At 49.5% G+C, this 17808-nt stretch overlaps 2 protein-coding genes across 7 annotated transcripts in view; both read right to left on the bottom strand.

Moving 5' to 3' along the window:
* The window catches only part of SPECC1L (sperm antigen with calponin homology and coiled-coil domains 1 like), a 35433-nt gene extending 26153 nt beyond the window's left edge, over positions 1 to 9280 (bottom strand). For 2 of the 6 annotated variants that reach the window (XM_061561944.1, XM_061561945.1), the window contains exons 1-3: positions 8858 to 9279; positions 3276 to 3492; positions 1286 to 1415 (exon numbers count right to left, since the gene is read on the bottom strand). In XM_061561944.1, coding sequence (XP_061417928.1) covers positions 1286 to 1415; positions 3276 to 3455 — 310 coding nt within the window. In that variant the 5' untranslated portion in view covers positions 3456 to 3492; positions 8858 to 9279. Of the gene's footprint in view, positions 1 to 1285; positions 1416 to 3275; positions 3493 to 8708 lie in introns of all 6 variants that reach the window. The other 4 variants (XM_061561941.1, XM_061561943.1, XM_061561946.1 and 1 more) reach the window with 4 other exon arrangements.
* Positions 9281 to 10187: 907 nt separating this feature from the next.
* On the bottom strand, positions 10188 to 16457 carry LOC133348873 (uncharacterized). Its single transcript, XM_061561940.1, has 2 exons — positions 15054 to 16457; positions 10188 to 10288 (listed from the first exon to the last, which is right to left on the bottom strand). The coding sequence occupies exons 1-2, from the start codon at positions 16326 to 16328 to the stop codon at positions 10277 to 10279; spliced, it is 1287 nt and encodes a 428-aa protein (XP_061417924.1). The 5' UTR covers positions 16329 to 16457; the 3' UTR covers positions 10188 to 10276.
* Positions 16458 to 17808: the final 1351 nt, after the last annotated feature.

Raw genomic sequence — 17808 nt, 5'->3', positions numbered from 1 at the left:
CACGGCAGCTATATACGCATAACGTCAACAGCTCACTGCTGCTGTTCCGATGAAAAGAAAAAAAAATTGTGAAAATATAATAAATTTGCTCCATGGAGAAACCATTCTGCTGCCAGGGTTAATAGTTCAAGGTTAGTTATTTCGATTTATGCTACTTATACTTCAACCCGTGTAACTTTTTGCGCGGCTACAAACAAACACAGCTTTTTGCACTAACGTTGCGTGTGTTTACCAGGATGATACATAGTTATTTTGAAAATAGATATACGATACACATGGTTAATATCACACTATCTTAATCAAGATGCGGTATGTCCTTCTGAGCAGCTGTGTCAATATGAAACATTTGTGTGATCGTGCAAAATTACATCATGTTGGGATTATTATTTATTTGAAAATAACACAAATGTTTCTACCATGATTATTCATTATTGGCACCATACTCAAAATACCAGAAACTTTGCATTTTTTATAGCTAAATTTTACACTAAAATTAATGCAATAAATTAAAGCAAACTAAATGTCAACAAAGCTATCTGCAACATATTATGGAAACGTTTCACGAGCTCTGCCATTGTGACGGATGCCGAAACCAGCTGGCAGCGCAATTAGAAATGCCCATTTCTCTCCTTATTACTGCACAGTCATTGTCATTTTGTCAAAGAAAACAGCTGTAGTGGAGGATACCGCATTTATGGATCACTGAAACTTGTTTTTCAAGAGCAGAAAACACTCTACTATAAGAGATAAGTAAATGAAATACAGGAGATATAGGGATTGACAACATAAAAGATTGGTGTCAGAAAGATGTGTAAGACTTGAGCATATTGGCACAAGAAGAAAGTGGAAACAAATGATGAAATGTGTAGTTTGACACCTTCGTTTTATCTGCCCATGGATCGTGATGATTATGATACGTCCATATACATTCATTTTGTCAATCCACTGCTGGATGAGGACCTACCCACACCGTGTGGGTCATGGCAGTTATTTTACCATACTTCATCATCTTGGTCGGTGCGGGTTGGTGAAGACCTGGAGCGTGGGTAGTAGAAATTATTAAACATAGTACAGCACTGCCCTCTACTGATCACAACATAGCTCCGCAGAAGCCTATAGCAGCCTGTTGTGCATAACGGTCACCCATCCAAGCACTATTCAGACCCAACCCTGCTTAGCTTCCAGGCGCTAACAAAATCGGACACATTCCAGTTGATGTGCTCAATGGAAAATTTGGTTATAGGCAAAATGAAAGAGATACAGTAAACAGGATGAATAGCCTTACCCGTGGTGCCTTTAGCTTTCTGGTCCGTGACGCTGGCCGAGGGCACCGAGTGTTTCCTTGCTGGAGCTGCACAGCCCTGGGCAGCCGCACTGCTGCTGCTGCCGCCCAGCAGGTCATCCCTGCTCTGGCTCTGCACACACATGCACGCACGCATAACACACACACACGTGTACACATGCACGCGCGCACACGCCCGCAGGTCCCACGAAAAAAAGTCTTCTTAAGCACTAGGCCAACAGCCAAAACACATTCATTACTTTTAAAGTACATTCCTGTATTACAAAAGAAAACTATTTTTATTTTTACCACATATCCATTGCTATTCCAGCCAAAGCGTAACTTTTATTAATAGTTGACGATTTCTCTCTGTTGTTTCGAGCACTGTACTACAATAACACATAGGAAAATTACGGTGATAAAGCTGGTAGGTGTACGGAGAGCAGAGCGCCGTTGCTTCTTAGAATGCTGCTAACAGTAAAAGGAACCAGGTTGCCATGGTTTAGAGTTACGAGGTGCTAAACAACTACTTGGCACACTGCAACAGTGTTCAATTGATTGGAGAAGGCAAAGACAACAGCAATGCCAAGGTGTCTTAAGTTTTCCATGCAGCCTATTCCAATGGCAAGTGTACACACACACTGCACTTATTCTGGCAAGACTGGCTACATTCTCGTGTGTTGTGCACCGGCACCTTCACAAGAAGGCTGTGAGTTTTAGCGAGGTTCCAACTACATTCAAGGTGTTTCCAAATGCCTTTCGCAGAGAGAAAGCATGTAAAACTACACGTAAAAATTCCAAGATAAACATAAATTTACTCAAAAAATTACTAAACGTGTCAAAAAAATGTTTGATCAGCGAGTAAGAACAATATTTATCATGAGGAACCAAACCTATAACACCAAAAATGTGATGAAGAAAATACGTAGATTTTACTATTCATATTGAAAAGTTAAAAGTAATAATAGTTTATATTTATTGTGGCTCATGAAAAATGTATTTACCCAGGAAAGCTCCCATTGAGCCTTTACACGTTTTTGGGAGGATTCTGCAATGGAACATTTGACCAATTCCTTTTGTGACGAGCGTTTTGCATGTGGAAGGAAATCGAGTTCCTTAGAGAAAACAACACAGGAATGGATACTACTCAACGGACCACACACGTGAAAACACAAAGACACTAGCTGTACTGCCATCTACAGGCTACCTTGCAGTCTAGCAGGTTTAGAAGTTTGGCAAATCTCCATAACCCGCAAACCCTTGCTTCTAAAGCTCTGCATTACATGCATAATCATACGGTGCATATATTAAGTGTCTTAAAGTGTATACCACTACCATTATTAAGCAATGCCATTACTTGTGGTCATGCTATCACTTTGTAGAGACCAACAGAAGAAATGTAACATATGTAACAAAAGTAATAAGACACTACTAGTATGACCAAATCACCGTACATGTGGCTAATTTCGTAAGAGCTCGGAAACTAGGGATTATTGAGGCTGGTTAGGAGTTTGATGGGTGAATTGACCACCAGGGCTTTAGAGGAGTTATAGGCTTGGGGCTGCGAGTGGGCTGGGAGATGGCAGTGTTTAGGTGGTACTCCTCCTAAGTGTGGATTTTCTCGAGGCAGTTAGTATTTCTCCCCTCATGTAAAATACTCATTAATGCACATGGACAAACATCCAAATGCAGGACCCTCCTAAAAAAAAATTCCTGAGTCACAGTGAGGCTTTCATTAGTACTTTTTAAAAATCTATAATCTGTGTAATGTACTCAGTGAGGCTATCTATACTGTGTAAAGAATGTATTTTGTTGCTATAAACTTTTCTAGTATTAATACGTTTACGGTGAAAGCGGTAGCATGAATGATATTGCCAGTAATACCCTCTTGACCTTGTGAAAACATTTTACCATTAAATCACGTGATGTGACCCAAGCCAGGCGGCACTCTTTCCACCACACACGCACAATGGGGGCGACGGGCACGATGTACCTTTGTAAGTCCCGACATGCCGCTGCTCCCCGCAGAGGCCTTGGCTGCCTTGACGCCGCTGTGCCCGTGCGAGGGCGCAGGGGCACGCTCCACGTTGCCGCCGGCACTGCCGTGCGGAGGCCCTTTAGTGGGCCCCGACGGAGGGGCGGCCGCGCTCGGTGGTCTGCTTGTCTTCTTCATCGTGGGCTCCGGACGGCCGCGGCATTTACACGCGCCGCTGCGGGGACACGCACACGGAACACCCACTTAGCACTCAGTCCGTCCTGTGTCACCGACACATCGGGCAACCCAATGCCTCCACTTCTCAAGCGTAAGTGTTGAGTTTTGATATCATGTGTAACGCTTATAAATGGTCTTCCTAGTTCATACGTGTGGATGGTATACTGCAACATATATAGCGAGTTTTAAATTAACTTCTATCTTAACCGGTCCTGGGCAATGTACCCATTCAATAACCTGTGTTGACAAGCCGTGCAGTATGATAAAACCCCCATGGCTGAAATGGCATGGGAGGCCTTCATCCAAATGTGGCTTGGCAAAGGGCTGTATGTTAAGCACTGTTGATTTGATCATTTGTTTGGATATTTATTTAATTGTGCATTCTTAAAAAAAAGCCCAACCGACTCACAACCAAGAGAAAAATAGAATCTTCTTGCTTCTTTCGGTAAAGTCACGTAGAAGGGAAGTAATAAAATAATAAAAATAAAACATAATAAAAAATTGGTGAGAATTGTTTTTTTAATGTTTTATTTTTGTTTTTATTATTTTATTACTTCCCTTCTACGTGACTTTACCGAAAGAACCAAGAAGATGAATCCCTGCAGTCACGAAAGCTTTAAATCGAAAAGAAAAATAGAAGTTTCTTTGATATTTTTTAAATAACTTAATAGAATGCAGCAAATTAGACAATAGGAGAAATATAATTTAAGTCACAAATTTTACCCAATCATAGATGGCTCAAATCAAGGAAATGTGAAAACAACACATTTATTTAGTGTCCGACACCAGTTGTCTTCTCAGAAACAATTCCATTTCAGAAAATGGTTAACTACTCAAAACTACATGAAAATAAAATGTACATTTAAAAAAGTTGAGCAACTTTTACTTCTTAAAAAAAATCCCAGTCACAGTCACGATATTTTCTTGTATTAACCATTTTCTTTTTATTATAAACACAGATTGCACGAAGTGTATACAGCGAGTGCTTATATGGTTCGGCCGCAACACAAGCCAACGTCAGCCCGATGGGCGGTCACTGGTCAATTTGAGGACATTCGGTCAAGGGATTACAACATTTATCTGCCATCTACAGCACAATTTGGGTATAACAAACAGCTAAATTGGAACAAACAGGCTACTTCCCGTATAACAGCAATTATGTTCATACATACAATGAAGAATATAAAAATAATAACTTATGGTCCAATCCCTTGGAAATCCACTAATCGATGCCTCACCACGCTGGTCAGTGTGGGATGGTGAAGGGAACCCAGGATCAGTTCATATTTTACTTGCTAGTGATACATCATGGTAAAGTATATATATTTTTTCATATATACTGTCAACCGCTACTTAAAAAGAGAACTGGCCACACATCCTAATGCAATACCCTCCTGAAAATTAGCCTCGAGTCTTACTAAAGCTCTCCTAGAATAACAAAAAACATTTTCACATTCCGCAACATGCGCTTGTTGAACTTCAGCAGAGTGCAATAAAATTGCATAACTGTACACAATGACTAAACCTACACGAGTATGATTATTGCTTAAAAGATGCAAGGGGGGGCAAAGGGGCGTTATTACTCACAAACAACAAATGCTGCGGTCACATTTCAAAAACCGGTCACGTTTCAAAAACCGCAAAAATTTAAAAGAATGGGTAGTGTCGGCACAGGTAGAGTGCTGTCAGGTGAAGTTATGGTCGGCATGCTTTTTAGAATCCCGTGTTGGCTTTCATGGGCGTGTCGGCCCGCGTTAACAGTTGGACCCGATTCAACGGGGAAAGTACTATCTGCATGTAGCGATTGCGCGTGCGACGACAGATATGAATATACATGGACTGTGACCCAGTTTCCTTTTCAATTCATGAGACCTACCTCTCAACGAACGAATTCCATCGTATTATTTGCAAGCACTGCGGCAAGCTTCAAGACAGACAACCCCGATTCAGTTGGGAAAGCAATAACTGGGTGTGCCCAATTGTGTGTGGCAAAAACTGAGAAATAAATATGCACAGAGACCACATTTTTAAATCCTTTATATTAAGTTCGCTTGCTTGCGTGCTTGCTTGCTTACGACCGTGCAAACCTTTCGGTCGTTTTTTAACCCACTTCCCTTGATCCAATCGAGCTGACATTTTGCACACAGACTCGTTGTGCGAGACAATTAATGTTCGTGAAAAAATGTTTTCCTAAATTTTACACCGTTTAGGGAAAACAAATTAAATATTTAATTACCAATTGTTTAATACTGCAGACAATCATCTGACCCATAGGTGGCAGTCATTTCAAGCCAGAGGACGAGAGGACTCTAGCCGCCACGCATATAAAGGATTTAGAGTGAAAAACTTAGTTTTTATGGGTTATACTTATTTTCTACCTCCAAATCACCAGAACTACCACCCATTGAAAGGTCTCATCTTTTTACTTCGAAGCACTGCAGCAGCATCTATACTACAGAATATGTTAAATCTAGAGACAAGATAACAATTTGGACAAACAGATGATCCTTAAAGAATATATGCAAGAGACGAGTCCAGTGGTTTTGACACGTGTCTGGAATGGATCAGGAAAGAATATAAAACATAGCATTACAAAACAAATGGGGGCTTGGAACATGAAATAATGGAAAATGTGCCCGAATGACAAAGTGAAGAATTATTTCAAACCAAGAGGGTGACAAGTCCAGGAAGCCGTTAGGCTGTTGAAAACAGAGGTGAAAGAGGTATAATTCAACCCCGTCGTTGTCTATAAAAGGCAGAAAGGAATTTTAAACGTAAAAAACACTGCCTGCCCTTCAAGTCTCCCGTCTAAAAACCATCGGTGAGAAAGTGCTTAAGGCAAAGTGAGAGGGAAGGAAAAATAAGTCATCAAGTTAAGAAAACTCCCAACAGGATGTTACTAATTTTAAGAGGCTGCACAGTTAAAGTTTAATCGTAAATATATTTAATGAGGGAACAGAGGAAACATCATGGGACTGCATTGCCAGTGGTGTGCAGGCACAACAAAAATTGTTTCTAATTAACTTTTTATCTAAGTGGTGTTTATTCAAATAACGTTTTTTTTAAAATAAATGATAGGTAGGATGGCTAAATCTATATATACACATATCCTTAAATAATTTATAATATTCACAAAAAATAAAAACTGTCAAAATACGATGTTTGTCATGGATTCCATCCAAATCACAGGTCGTTAAAACCAGGATGCCACTGTAAAAACAAATCATTACTCAGCAAACTAAGCCAATCGTGGCCATTAAAGAGAAAATTACAAAATGGAACGTTATTTAACTTACACAAATACATTTTGTTTCTAAAAAGTCACGTAATTTACTTTAGTTCTTCATTTAAAACCAATGATACGAGGATTACTGCTTAACAAAGTATTTTGTTGTTGCAAGGATGTTGTAAAACATAAATTGTATCCACCGATTTAACTCGGTAAGTTATACTAAAGAGCAAAAACAAGAAATCTCCACAAAGAGCGAAAGTGTCTCGGAGCACACGAGTGAATCATCCAAACTAATATGACATTTCAAAGCCACGGGAAACAAGACAGCATTGTAGTGAAACTTCAAGCAAGTCAGCTGCACCAACTAATAATAACAACACGATGAAACAATGCATTCATTTATACGGGATAGCCTCATTGAATCTCGTGACTTTTCAAGAAGAGGGTCTTACATTTGGGGGATGTTAAAGTCAAGACGCAATGTAATTGTGGCCATGAAACCCACACTATGAACCACACAATGCAGCATGCGTTCCTTCAACAGATCAGACTTTGCAAAACTACATGAACTCTATCCTATACAAATCCTCTCGTCGTGGCTAACAGACCTCGGATATTGGAATTTAGCTCCTTAACGTATTGCCATCACACGCACGAACAGAATTGGGATGGTGTGTCAAATTCCATTCATGAGTGACAACTGTCAAAAACAACCAAAGGCCACTTACACCATCCGATGCTATGTCCACTAGCACTCGAATCACAACATGACTTTTAAAATAACTCCCCCAAAATGTCCTAGAAACACTACAGTTGCATATCTGAAGTTTAATACCATATATAGAGACTTAGTGTAAGCACGCTTAACATGTATACAGTCACTACATTAAATAATAATAAAACCGTATGTCAGATAGGTTAAACATTTAACACACATTGCTACTCTGAATGACCATTATCAAACACTATAAAGTATGAACATCAATTAGCATGATCAAGCCACTGCTGGATGATTGACTCCTCACAAAGCCGCTACCATAATCTCAACATCCTGAGATCTAATAGTTACAATTATATTTAACATACATCTGCATGAATGCATTGTTAAAGCTTGGTAAGGAAAAAAACCCCCAATAAATACCAATACGGTAGTACATTTAACGCGGTTATTTAACTCGATACAACACGTACATGTGCATGCATTGTAATACAGTAATTTACGCGGTGCAGTATACGCTCATGTCAAGCTGAAATTCTTTGACTTTTAAGAAGGGTGGGTAGAAAATAAACAACCGAAACGTTATCGTCAGCAAAAGAAACACAAAATTAAACGAAACAAAACGTCACTGCGAACAATAAAATCCGTTAAGTCACTAAACAGCGCCTCGTCACACATTAACGCGGGCAGCATCAACCACAGGCAACGCTCTAAGTTATATAGCGAAAACAACGACAGGTGAATATTAATAATAATCTAGCCGTCGTCAAGGAGGTATTAATTAAGAGGAAGCTTCAAATAAAACCGTAACTAAATTAAAGTGAAAAAAAAAGACCGACTAGGCCGCAGCAGAGCCTCGGTCTCTCCTGCCCGCCGGCCCCGAACGATCTCTCCATTCTCTCGACCACACACATAACACAAAAAAAAACACAAAAACACCACGTAAAAATAATAAATAAACTAAAAACATAACAAAATCATTCGCTCCATTTTCATGTGTCCGGAACCTTTTTCCAAACGGGACATCGGGAAAACTAAATAATCACATTACCGCAACAAAGTTCACCATCAACGTGGAGACGGAGCGATGGAATCATCTGGCGTTCCGATGCCCTACGGTGGACGATTGCATTGCAGAACCTTCATCCAGCAGTGGATTAACCATACGGCCCACAATGTTGCCCTCACTGCAGGCTTGGCAAAGCGTTAATCCATCCAGCAGTGGATTTAGCACAAGAGCGACGACAACGACCCAACTACTCACAAGATAGCGGCGACGACTTGGGAAGGCCTTCATCCAGCAGTGGATTGACCATGGCTGAGTATAATTAAGAACTTAAAAAAACAAACACACGGAGCCGAGCAAGCACACGGATAAGCAAGCGCAAGATGAGAGCAGTTTTTTTTTGTTACCACGATCGTCGCTTGGGTTGGAGTCTTTTTATTCTTTCTCCTCCTTCTCTCAAAGTTTGGAGAGGAACGCCTTCTCCTGCCCTCCCCTTTGCTTCCTTTCTCTCTCTCCTCCTTCTTCTCCTCCTCCTCCTTCTCTCCTCCTCCTCCTTCTTCTCTTCCTTCCTCTCCTCCTTCTCCTCCTCTCTCGCCTAACTTGGCGTCCCGAATGCCGAACAATGTAGCGAAGCAGCAGGGGGCAATACGCCTTGAGCAGCTTGCTGCTGGAACACAACGCCCACAACGCACGCCGCCGCCAACCACCAATAACCACCGCCACCACCACCACAACAACCAACCACCCACCACAACAACCAACCACCAACCAACCAACCACTAACACCACCAACCACCGCCACCCACCACCACCAACCACCACCACCACAACAACCAACCACCACCACCAACCACCAACACCTACCGCCACCCACCACCAACCACCACCCACCAACACCACCACCAACCACCACAACAACCAACCACCCACCACCACAACCACCACCACCAACCACCACCACCAACCACCACAACAACCAACCACCCACCACCACAACCACCACCACCAACCACCAACACCACCAACCACTACCGCCACCCACCACCAACCACCACCACCACCAAACACCAACCACCACAACCACCACCACCAACCACCAACACCAACCACCAAACACCACCACCAACCACCACGTGCAAGAAGCCAGCGGGGGACACCGCGGCGAGAGAGAGAGAGAGGGCCCACCACTGGATTGTGGATTCACATTTTGCGGTGGAGGAGTCGTTATGAGTGTGGATCGTGAGAGATTCTCTCTATATTGTTTTTCTTGTTAGCACTATACATGTGTAAAGTAGGAGCCGACACCAGATTGCAGGGGTCTCGTCCTTTATTCTTTTCCTTCTCTCCACACCTGTCCCCCAGCCGTCCCAATCTCGTTCCCGCCAAAGGCCCCTTCTTCCCGCCCGTTCTCTCCTTATATCTCTTCGATCACCCCTCCCACTAACCCATCTATTGGTGGGAATCCTTCCCCTGACACCCCTACATCCCCCCCCCCCCCCGGAGAAAAAAATAACCGTCCTCGGTTCTGCCTCCCCCATGGACCATTTAAATCTCCCCATGCCTCCCCCCACTGACAGTGACGACAGCCCTTACCCCCCCCACAACCATACAATGCAACATAACACAACGAAATCAATTGCGCGGCCTGCCCAGGTCTCCAGCCAGCATCTCGTAACAGCCCGGACATCCACAGGCAGCAGATGACCGTGGCGGCCCCCTCCTTCGAAGGCCCTCTCGTCGCGGTCCCTGGTTCGGTGGTGCTGGTGTCGCCTTGCCCGGCGCCGCTGTCTCTCCGGCCCCCGCTCGTGCCGCCGCTCCGTCAGGCCTCACATGGGGTGCTGTAGGTGACAAGGGAACACAGGGCACCGAACCCCCTGCCGGTCGGTGCGTGGTGGTCGGCGACCTTGGCCTGGGTAGGGATGATGATGATGTTGGCAGTGATGTTGGTGGTGATGTTGGTGAAGATGACGGTGGAGAGATGTATGGCTTAAGGCGGGTGGGGTGTACAAACCATCGTCGCTTACCCAGTTGGACCTGGACGCACTGCGGTCGGAGTGCTTTAATGACCTCGACCGGCCCTTTCCAGGGTCGGTGCAGCTTTGGTGAGAGGCCAACCGGCACCTGAGGACAGTGTAGCCATGCCTGGTCCCCGACTTTGAAGGGCTTGGCTGTCACTGTCCTCTCCCGTATCCGTACATTACTCTCTTGGCTCGTGGCCGATGCGGCCTCGGCTGCTTGGCGGGCCTCTCTCAAATAAATGAGGGAGGTCTTTAGTGCCTTCGGCCATGCGTCGGCTCTTGCGGGAATGTCCGTCAACTGCACCTCAATAGGCGGAACGGGATCCCGTCCGTACATCAGGAAAAACGGCGAGAACCCCGTCGCCGCGTGTGGGGCCACCCTGTACGCCGCTAAGACAGATGGAATGTGGAGGTCCCAGTCGGAATGGTTTTCGTCCACCACTTGGGACAGCATGGCCGCTATGGTGCGGTTAAGCCGCTCTACCATCCCATCGGTCTGGGGATGATACGGAGATGTTCGGACCTTTTTAGTGCCCAGGATAGAGCAGACGTCCTTCAATAGCTGTGAGGAGAAATTCCTGCCCTGATCCGTGAGCAACCGCTCCGGTGCCCCCTTATCAAGGACATAGCCTCCCACGAAGGCATCGGCGATGGTCTGTGCCGTTTGGTCCGGGAGGGCCCACGCCATCGGCCACCTCGTGCAGTACTCGACTCCGACCAACAGGTATTTATTTCCCCGTGGCGTGACCGGCAGTGGTCCCAGGATGTCCAACGCAACCAATTCGTTGACCCTGGTCACCGTGATGGGCTGTAGGGGCGCCCGGCTTACCCGGGGTGGCGGCTTTCGCCGCGCACATTCGACGCAGGTAGCGACCCATCGATGCACATCAGCGGTCATACCTGGCCAAAAGTACCGACTCTGTAATGTGTACAGTGTCTTCCGCCCCGCCAGGTGCAGCAGCTGGCGGCCGTGTACGTCCATAACCAATTGTTGACGCAGCGACTCCGGAACTACCAGGCATCGTCGGCGCCCTGTCGGGTCCCATCGCATGAGGAGGTCCTCCCATACGATGTACTCCTCCCCCCCTGCCTCTGCTGAGGCGCGTAGCGTTCGCAGTGGGGCTTCCTCCAGCTGTAGCCGTCGCCAATCGTCCAAGGTCAGCCCCAGGTCGTGGTCGGTCAGCTGGACCTCACCCTGTGCGTCCTCCGCCGTGCGTACGGGAGCGATGACTGTCCCCTCCGGCCTCGCCTCCTTGCAGCGTGCCCCGCCTGTGGTGCATGCACAAGGGCCCTGGGGCGCCAGTCGGGACAATGCGTCTGCGTTGGCATGTCTGGTCCCTTTGCGATGCACTACTTGGTACCTGTACTCCTGCAGGCGCTCTATCCATCTGGCCAGCTGGCCCGAAGGCTGGTCGATGCGGAGCGAATACTGCAAGGCCGCGTGGTCAGTGCGGACCGTAAATTTGCGACCATACAGGTAGGGTCGAAATTGCTGCACGAAGTGAACGACTGCCAGGAGTTCCCTACGTGTGACGCAGTAGCGCTGCTCCGCTGATGAAAGCACGCGACTACCATAGGCGATAACCACCTCGCGACCCTGCTGGACTTGCGACAAAACACTGCCGATGCCCACATCGCTGGCGTCCGTGTCCAGGATAAAGGGGAGGCCAAAATCCGGAAAAGCCAATGGTGGTGCATCTGTCAGACGTGAGCGCAGCTGCTGGAATGCCTCTTCCTCCAGAGGGCCCCAATAAAACCTCTGGTTCTTCGCCGTCAACACGTGCAAGGGCTTGGCAATGGTTGCGAAGTTGGGTACGAACCGGCGGTAATAAGAAACGAAACCCACAAACCGGCGTACCTCTGGAACCGTTGTGGGAACAGCCCAGGCCCTCACGCAGGCCGTCTTTTCCGGGTCTGTAGCCACTCCAGACTCACTGACGACGTGGCCCAAGTAGCGTACCGACGACTGCATAAGGTGGCACTTCGACGGCTTGAGCTTCAAGTTCGCGTTCCGGAACCGCAGGAATACCTGACGTAATCGGTCAATGTGTTCCTCGAATGATCGGCTGAAGACAATGACGTCATCCAGGTAGATGAGGCACGTTTCCCATTGGAGGCCTGCTAAGGCCAACTCCATTATGCGTTGGAACGTCGCCGGCGCAGTCTGGAGGCCCATAGGCAGGCAGTTGAACTCGAACAGGCCCTGTGGTGTCCGGAACGCTGTTTTAGGCCGGGAGTCCGCGTCTAGTGGGACCTGCCAGAACCCGGACAATAAATCCAGCGTACTGAAAAATTTTGCTCCCGCCAGTGCATCCAATGAGTCGTCAATACGTGGTAGGGGATATGCGTCGGCCAGCGTGACGGCATTGAGGCGTCGGAAGTCCACACAGAATCTCAGTGACCCGTCTGACTTCTTGACTAGGACCACCGGTGCCCCCCAGGGACTCGAGGATGGAGAAATTATGTCGGCCCGCAGCATCTCCTGCACCGCTTGTTGAATGTGCCCTTTTTCCATTGGGCTCATTCTATATGTGTTTTGGCGCAGGGGTGCGGCATCTCCCGTGTTAATGTGGTGCTGCGACAGATTTGTGCGCCCTAGGTCGAACGGTCCCCGGCTGAACACGTCCGAGAACTCATGCAATAATGAGTGCAGCTGCTGTTTCTGGTCGGGCGGCAATCCCGGCTCAGGCCCCGCCAGCTGGTCCATCCACGATTCGGCCCCTCTGTCCTCGGACTGGCTGATGCTGCCTACAAGCTCGGGCTTTGTCCCTGGGGCTCCTAGTGACAAGGGACTAACGTGGGCCAGAACTGTTCCCTCCTGCACCGTCGCTGTTCTATCGGAGATGTTCAGCACCTGAATGAACAGATGCTGGTTCCTCTGTACAATAGTTTCGGCCCCCACCAGCGCATGGCGATCCATGGCAGCTGATGCCGGAGACACCAGGATGGGTGAGTCTGGTCGGGCTGTCACGAGGGGAGACCGATATTGCAGCGGAATCAGCATCTGGGCTGCCGGGGGAATGGAGACAGACTTACTGACCAGAGCCTGCACGTAGGGTACTCCCCGGCTGGCTCCCTCCGCCTTTAGGAAATGGAGATGCGTTCCCTGGACTTCCACCCGCCCATTGGCCAGATCGATTTTCATTGGCATCCGCCTCAGAAAGTCCGTCCCCAACAGGCAGGGTACGGGCAATGTTGCGGAGACAAGGATGGGTCCTGCTACCGAAAGCTGCCCAATCTGTATCGGGGCTTCAACCTGGCCCAGGAAGCCCATGCTGCCTCCATTTGCTGCAATGAACGTTGTCTTGACGGGGACTAAAGGTCGGATTTTATCCGGCAGCATCTCGTGCATGGTGCTCGAGATGATCGTGGCTGATGCCCCCGTATCAACCAAGATACGTGCCGACACTCCCGCGATTTCACCGACCAGGACCGAGGTTCCTGACGTGGCCGCTACCACCCGCCTTGCCAGCTTCCTCCATTGTGTGGCTGAGTCCGGCCACTGACCAGGCGGCGTCTCGTTATCCTGTGGTGCATGGTGAAATGATGGGGGATGGATGTGAATGGACTGAAGATGGGGTTCCTCCCTTTGGAGTGCGTCGCAGCAGGGTGAACGCGCCCTTGTTACATAGTGTGGGCTTACCCCTGGGTTGCGGGCTGGGCTCTCTGTGTGGTGCAAATTGCCCCCCTTTGGTGACGTAGGATGGGCCCCCCTTGTGGTGTGGGGGGCCCCCCCCATTGTAGGGGGCAGTGGGGACTGGGGGGTGGGCCTTCCCGTGAGCCCCTCCCTTCTCCCCTCCCTTCCCTTTGTCACGGGGGCGTGGTCCCCCTGGTTCCGTCTCAATCTGCCGCAAAGCGGTGGTGAGGCGGCCCGTGGAACTGCTTCAGGGCGCACTGTCAATCTTGTGGGCTGCCTCCGCCCCCGGGCCGTTGCCCCTGGCAACTCGCCGGCGTCGCAGGCAATTGGTGACGTCACGCCCGCCGGCGACGTCACGCTCGCCCGCGACGTCACGCCCGCCCGCGACGTCACGCCCGCCCGGGACGTCACGCCCGCCCGCGACGTCACGCCCGCCCGGGACGTCACGCCCGCCCGCGACGTCACGCCCGCCGGTGAAACCACGCCCGCCCGTGACGTCACCTCCGCCCGCGACGTCACCTCCGCCCGCGACGTCACGTCCGCCCGCGACGTCCCTTCCGGCCCCGGCGCGACTCCCGACGCGGTCTCCGGCCCCGGCGCGACTCCCGACGCGGTCTCCGGCCCCGGCGCGATCCCCGACGTGGTCCACGGCCCCGGCGCAATTCCCGGCGCGATCCGCGACACCACTCCTGGCCGCGACGTCACTCCCGGATGCAACGTCACGTCCGTTCGCGACGCCACTCCGGGTCGCGACGCCACCCCTGGTCGCGACGCAATCCCAGGCCCCGGCGCTATCCCCGGCGCGATTCCCTTCCCCCGACCCGGACAATGGGGACCGGGGAACGACACCGACGGCGCCCACCCCGAGGAGACTCCCGGTAAGTTCGCGGCGTCGGAATTATAATTGCTCGGCCCGACCGAGAGGCCGGGCGGGAAGGCGTCACTCGCCTGGATCCTGTCGGCGTTCGGCCCCGGCGGGTTCCAGGTAACGTTGGCGGCCTCCGGCTCTGTGCGGCACCCCCTCGCCACATGCCCCTCTCGACCACAACGGTGGCAGACCCACGGGGCGTTCCGTCGGGGGGGCTCGGCGCGATGTTGTAGAGGCGGCTGCCAGCGACGCGGCGGTTGGTCGCGCCCCTGGTCCCTCTGCTCCGCCAGTCCCCGGATCGCCGCGTACACCTCCCGTAGCGATGGCTCCGTCTCAGACGTCGGGGGTCCGTCCCCAGCTGCTCCACAGGCAGCCTGTGGCGACGGTGCAGGTTCGGCGGTTGGTGTCGCTGGACCCAGTAGTGCCGCGGCAACGGCTCGGCTGTTCCCCCCCGCCGCGCCAGCTACCGGGCCCACGGGTGGCGCCCGGCCCATGACCTGCTCGTGGGCTTGGATGGTCCGGGCAGCCCACAGCGAGGTGCGTTCCCCCGGCGTCACCACGGGCATTACAACGCCGGCGCGGCAAGCGTAGGCGATGAGGTGCTCGACCACGAGATCCTCGAGCGCTTCTTCAGCCAGGCGAGGGAAAGCTCTCCTCGCCAACACGAGCAGTGCACCCCTGTAGGATAAAGGGGATTCTTTAGCCCCTCGCTGGCGATCCTGGAACCGTTTAAAGGCCCCTTCCGCCGGGCAATAGATCTCCCCCAAAGCCTCGTAGGCCGCCTGTAGCGTGGTCTTGCTGTGCGAGGGAAGGGAGGTGTAAGAGGCGAGTGCTTCCTTGCCCAGAACGGATGGCAGCGCTCGTAGTGCCTCTTCGTCTGTCCACTCGAGAGCGTGGAAGGCAGCCTCGAATCGGCGGACAAACTCCTCCCAGTCTTCTTCCTCAGCCACGAACTTGTCGACGGGCCCCAGCCGACGCGGCCGTCCGGCCACCTGCTCTCCCTGTTGGGTGGTTAGCCCTGGGGGTTTTGGCGGGACCGGCGGCGGCTGGCGTGACGAGGTTGGTTGCCCGGCCGGCTGGTCGGCCTCCGGGTCCCGTGGCCTCTCCTCCCGTAGTACGCGTGGGGGTGGGGGTCCCGGTGCTGGCGGGTCCCCCATAGGGAGCCTCTGTAGGAGCTCCTGGAGTGCCCTCTCCACGCGGGCCATGCGGTCCTCCATGGTGTCCTCCAGGCGATCCGGGCCCCCTGCTGCTGCTTCTGATAGCAGGCCCCCTTGTTGCCCGGGATGGGAAGGATCCCCGGCCCCTGCTTCCTCCTCCCTTGGCTCTTTCCCGCGGGGATTTTTCTTTGTAGCCATGAGATCCCACCGCTGCCACCAGATGTAAAGTAGGAGCCGACACCAGATTGCAGGGGTCTCGTCCTTTATTCTTTTCCTTCTCTCCACACCTGTCCCCCAGCCGTCCCAATCTCGTTCCCGCCAAAGGCCCCTTCTTCCCGCCCGTTCTCTCCTTATATCTCTTCGATCACCCCTCCCACTAACCCATCTATTGGTGGGAATCCTTCCCCTGACACCCCTACACATGTTTTGGGGGGGATAACACACGGGCTCTTTAAGGAGCGTGCTTCGTGGTGTTATCTATTCCGCACTGCGTCGTCTCCTATGCACCACGTGCATTGGCGGTGGCTCTTGAAATTATTGAGGTTTTTTTTAAACCAAATTCTAAACAAAAAAAATGTTGGTTGACGATCTCTGCACTAGATGGAGCTCCGGAAAATATCTCACTTCAAAACCCTGGCACTTGGGAAATGTTATTTGAAAATTTTTTTTAACAAACTTTATAAACTTACCGGTTCTTACCATACAGCGTGGTCTAGATGTCTTGTGCCCCCCAATTAATTTACCGCCTAACATTTTTTTCTTTGCATATTCATTTATCTTTTAAATAAACCTTACTTTAAACATTTTATTACGTTTTAGAGCATTAAATGGGGGGGGGGGGGGGGGGTCACAAGACAACTGGAGCACCCTCCCGTACAATTTCATCATAATCACCTTCATCCAGCAGTACATGAGTAACGGGTTATCGCTCAAAGTTGCGCACAGATAGATTCAATAATTATCCATTGTTGTAGGGTTATCCTCCTGGATACCTCTCAACTTGAAAACCACCAATAACAATAATTACATTTTATATAGCGTTATTCATGCAATTGCACATTAATTGGCCAGTCCCTTATACAGATGATACAAAACAAAACCCCACTATGCAGCAAATAAAAAAACTAAAAGATGAAGAGATAAATAACAAAAAAAATGCACGTAAGAAAATTATCATCACAGAGAAAACAAGTTGAAATAAATAAATATGTTCGGTCTCCATACCCCAGACCACAATCCCAACATTTCGCCGGATTTAGGAGAACCTTCACTGGAGGGATGGTGGAGTGGCCAAAAAGTTGAGACAGGTTGACCAAAATATAAATGCTTATTTTCCAGCATATGCCTGGGCAAATAACTAGGCAAAACATGTATACAGGACAGTAATTCAACTCACACCGTTACACAATTTACGTAAAATAAATTGAGTATCTTCCAATGTTGCTAGGCAGCATCGTAAACAACAATTCATCATAAACGATGAGCATAAGGGTTTGTGGTGGTGGTGGTCGTGGTGGCTGCGTGTGCACAGTGTAGCGTTGTCTCTTGTTCAATCCACACAGCTCGAGTTTTATTTGACTACATTTTATTGGTCGATATTTATTCACACATTTCATGTCTTTTGTTTAGTGTGTATGTTGTGCGGGTTTCCATGGGCACCTGCAGAAGCTGTTGTATT

Source organism: Lethenteron reissneri, chromosome 28, assembly GCF_015708825.2.
Source record: "Lethenteron reissneri isolate LAM-NWPU_2019-01 chromosome 28, ASM1570882v1, whole genome shotgun sequence".
Classification (NCBI taxonomy): Eukaryota; Metazoa; Chordata; class Hyperoartia; order Petromyzontiformes; family Petromyzontidae; genus Lethenteron; species Lethenteron reissneri.
Note: the sequence above shows the minus strand (reverse complement) of the source record. Positions and strands in the feature narration are given on the sequence as shown.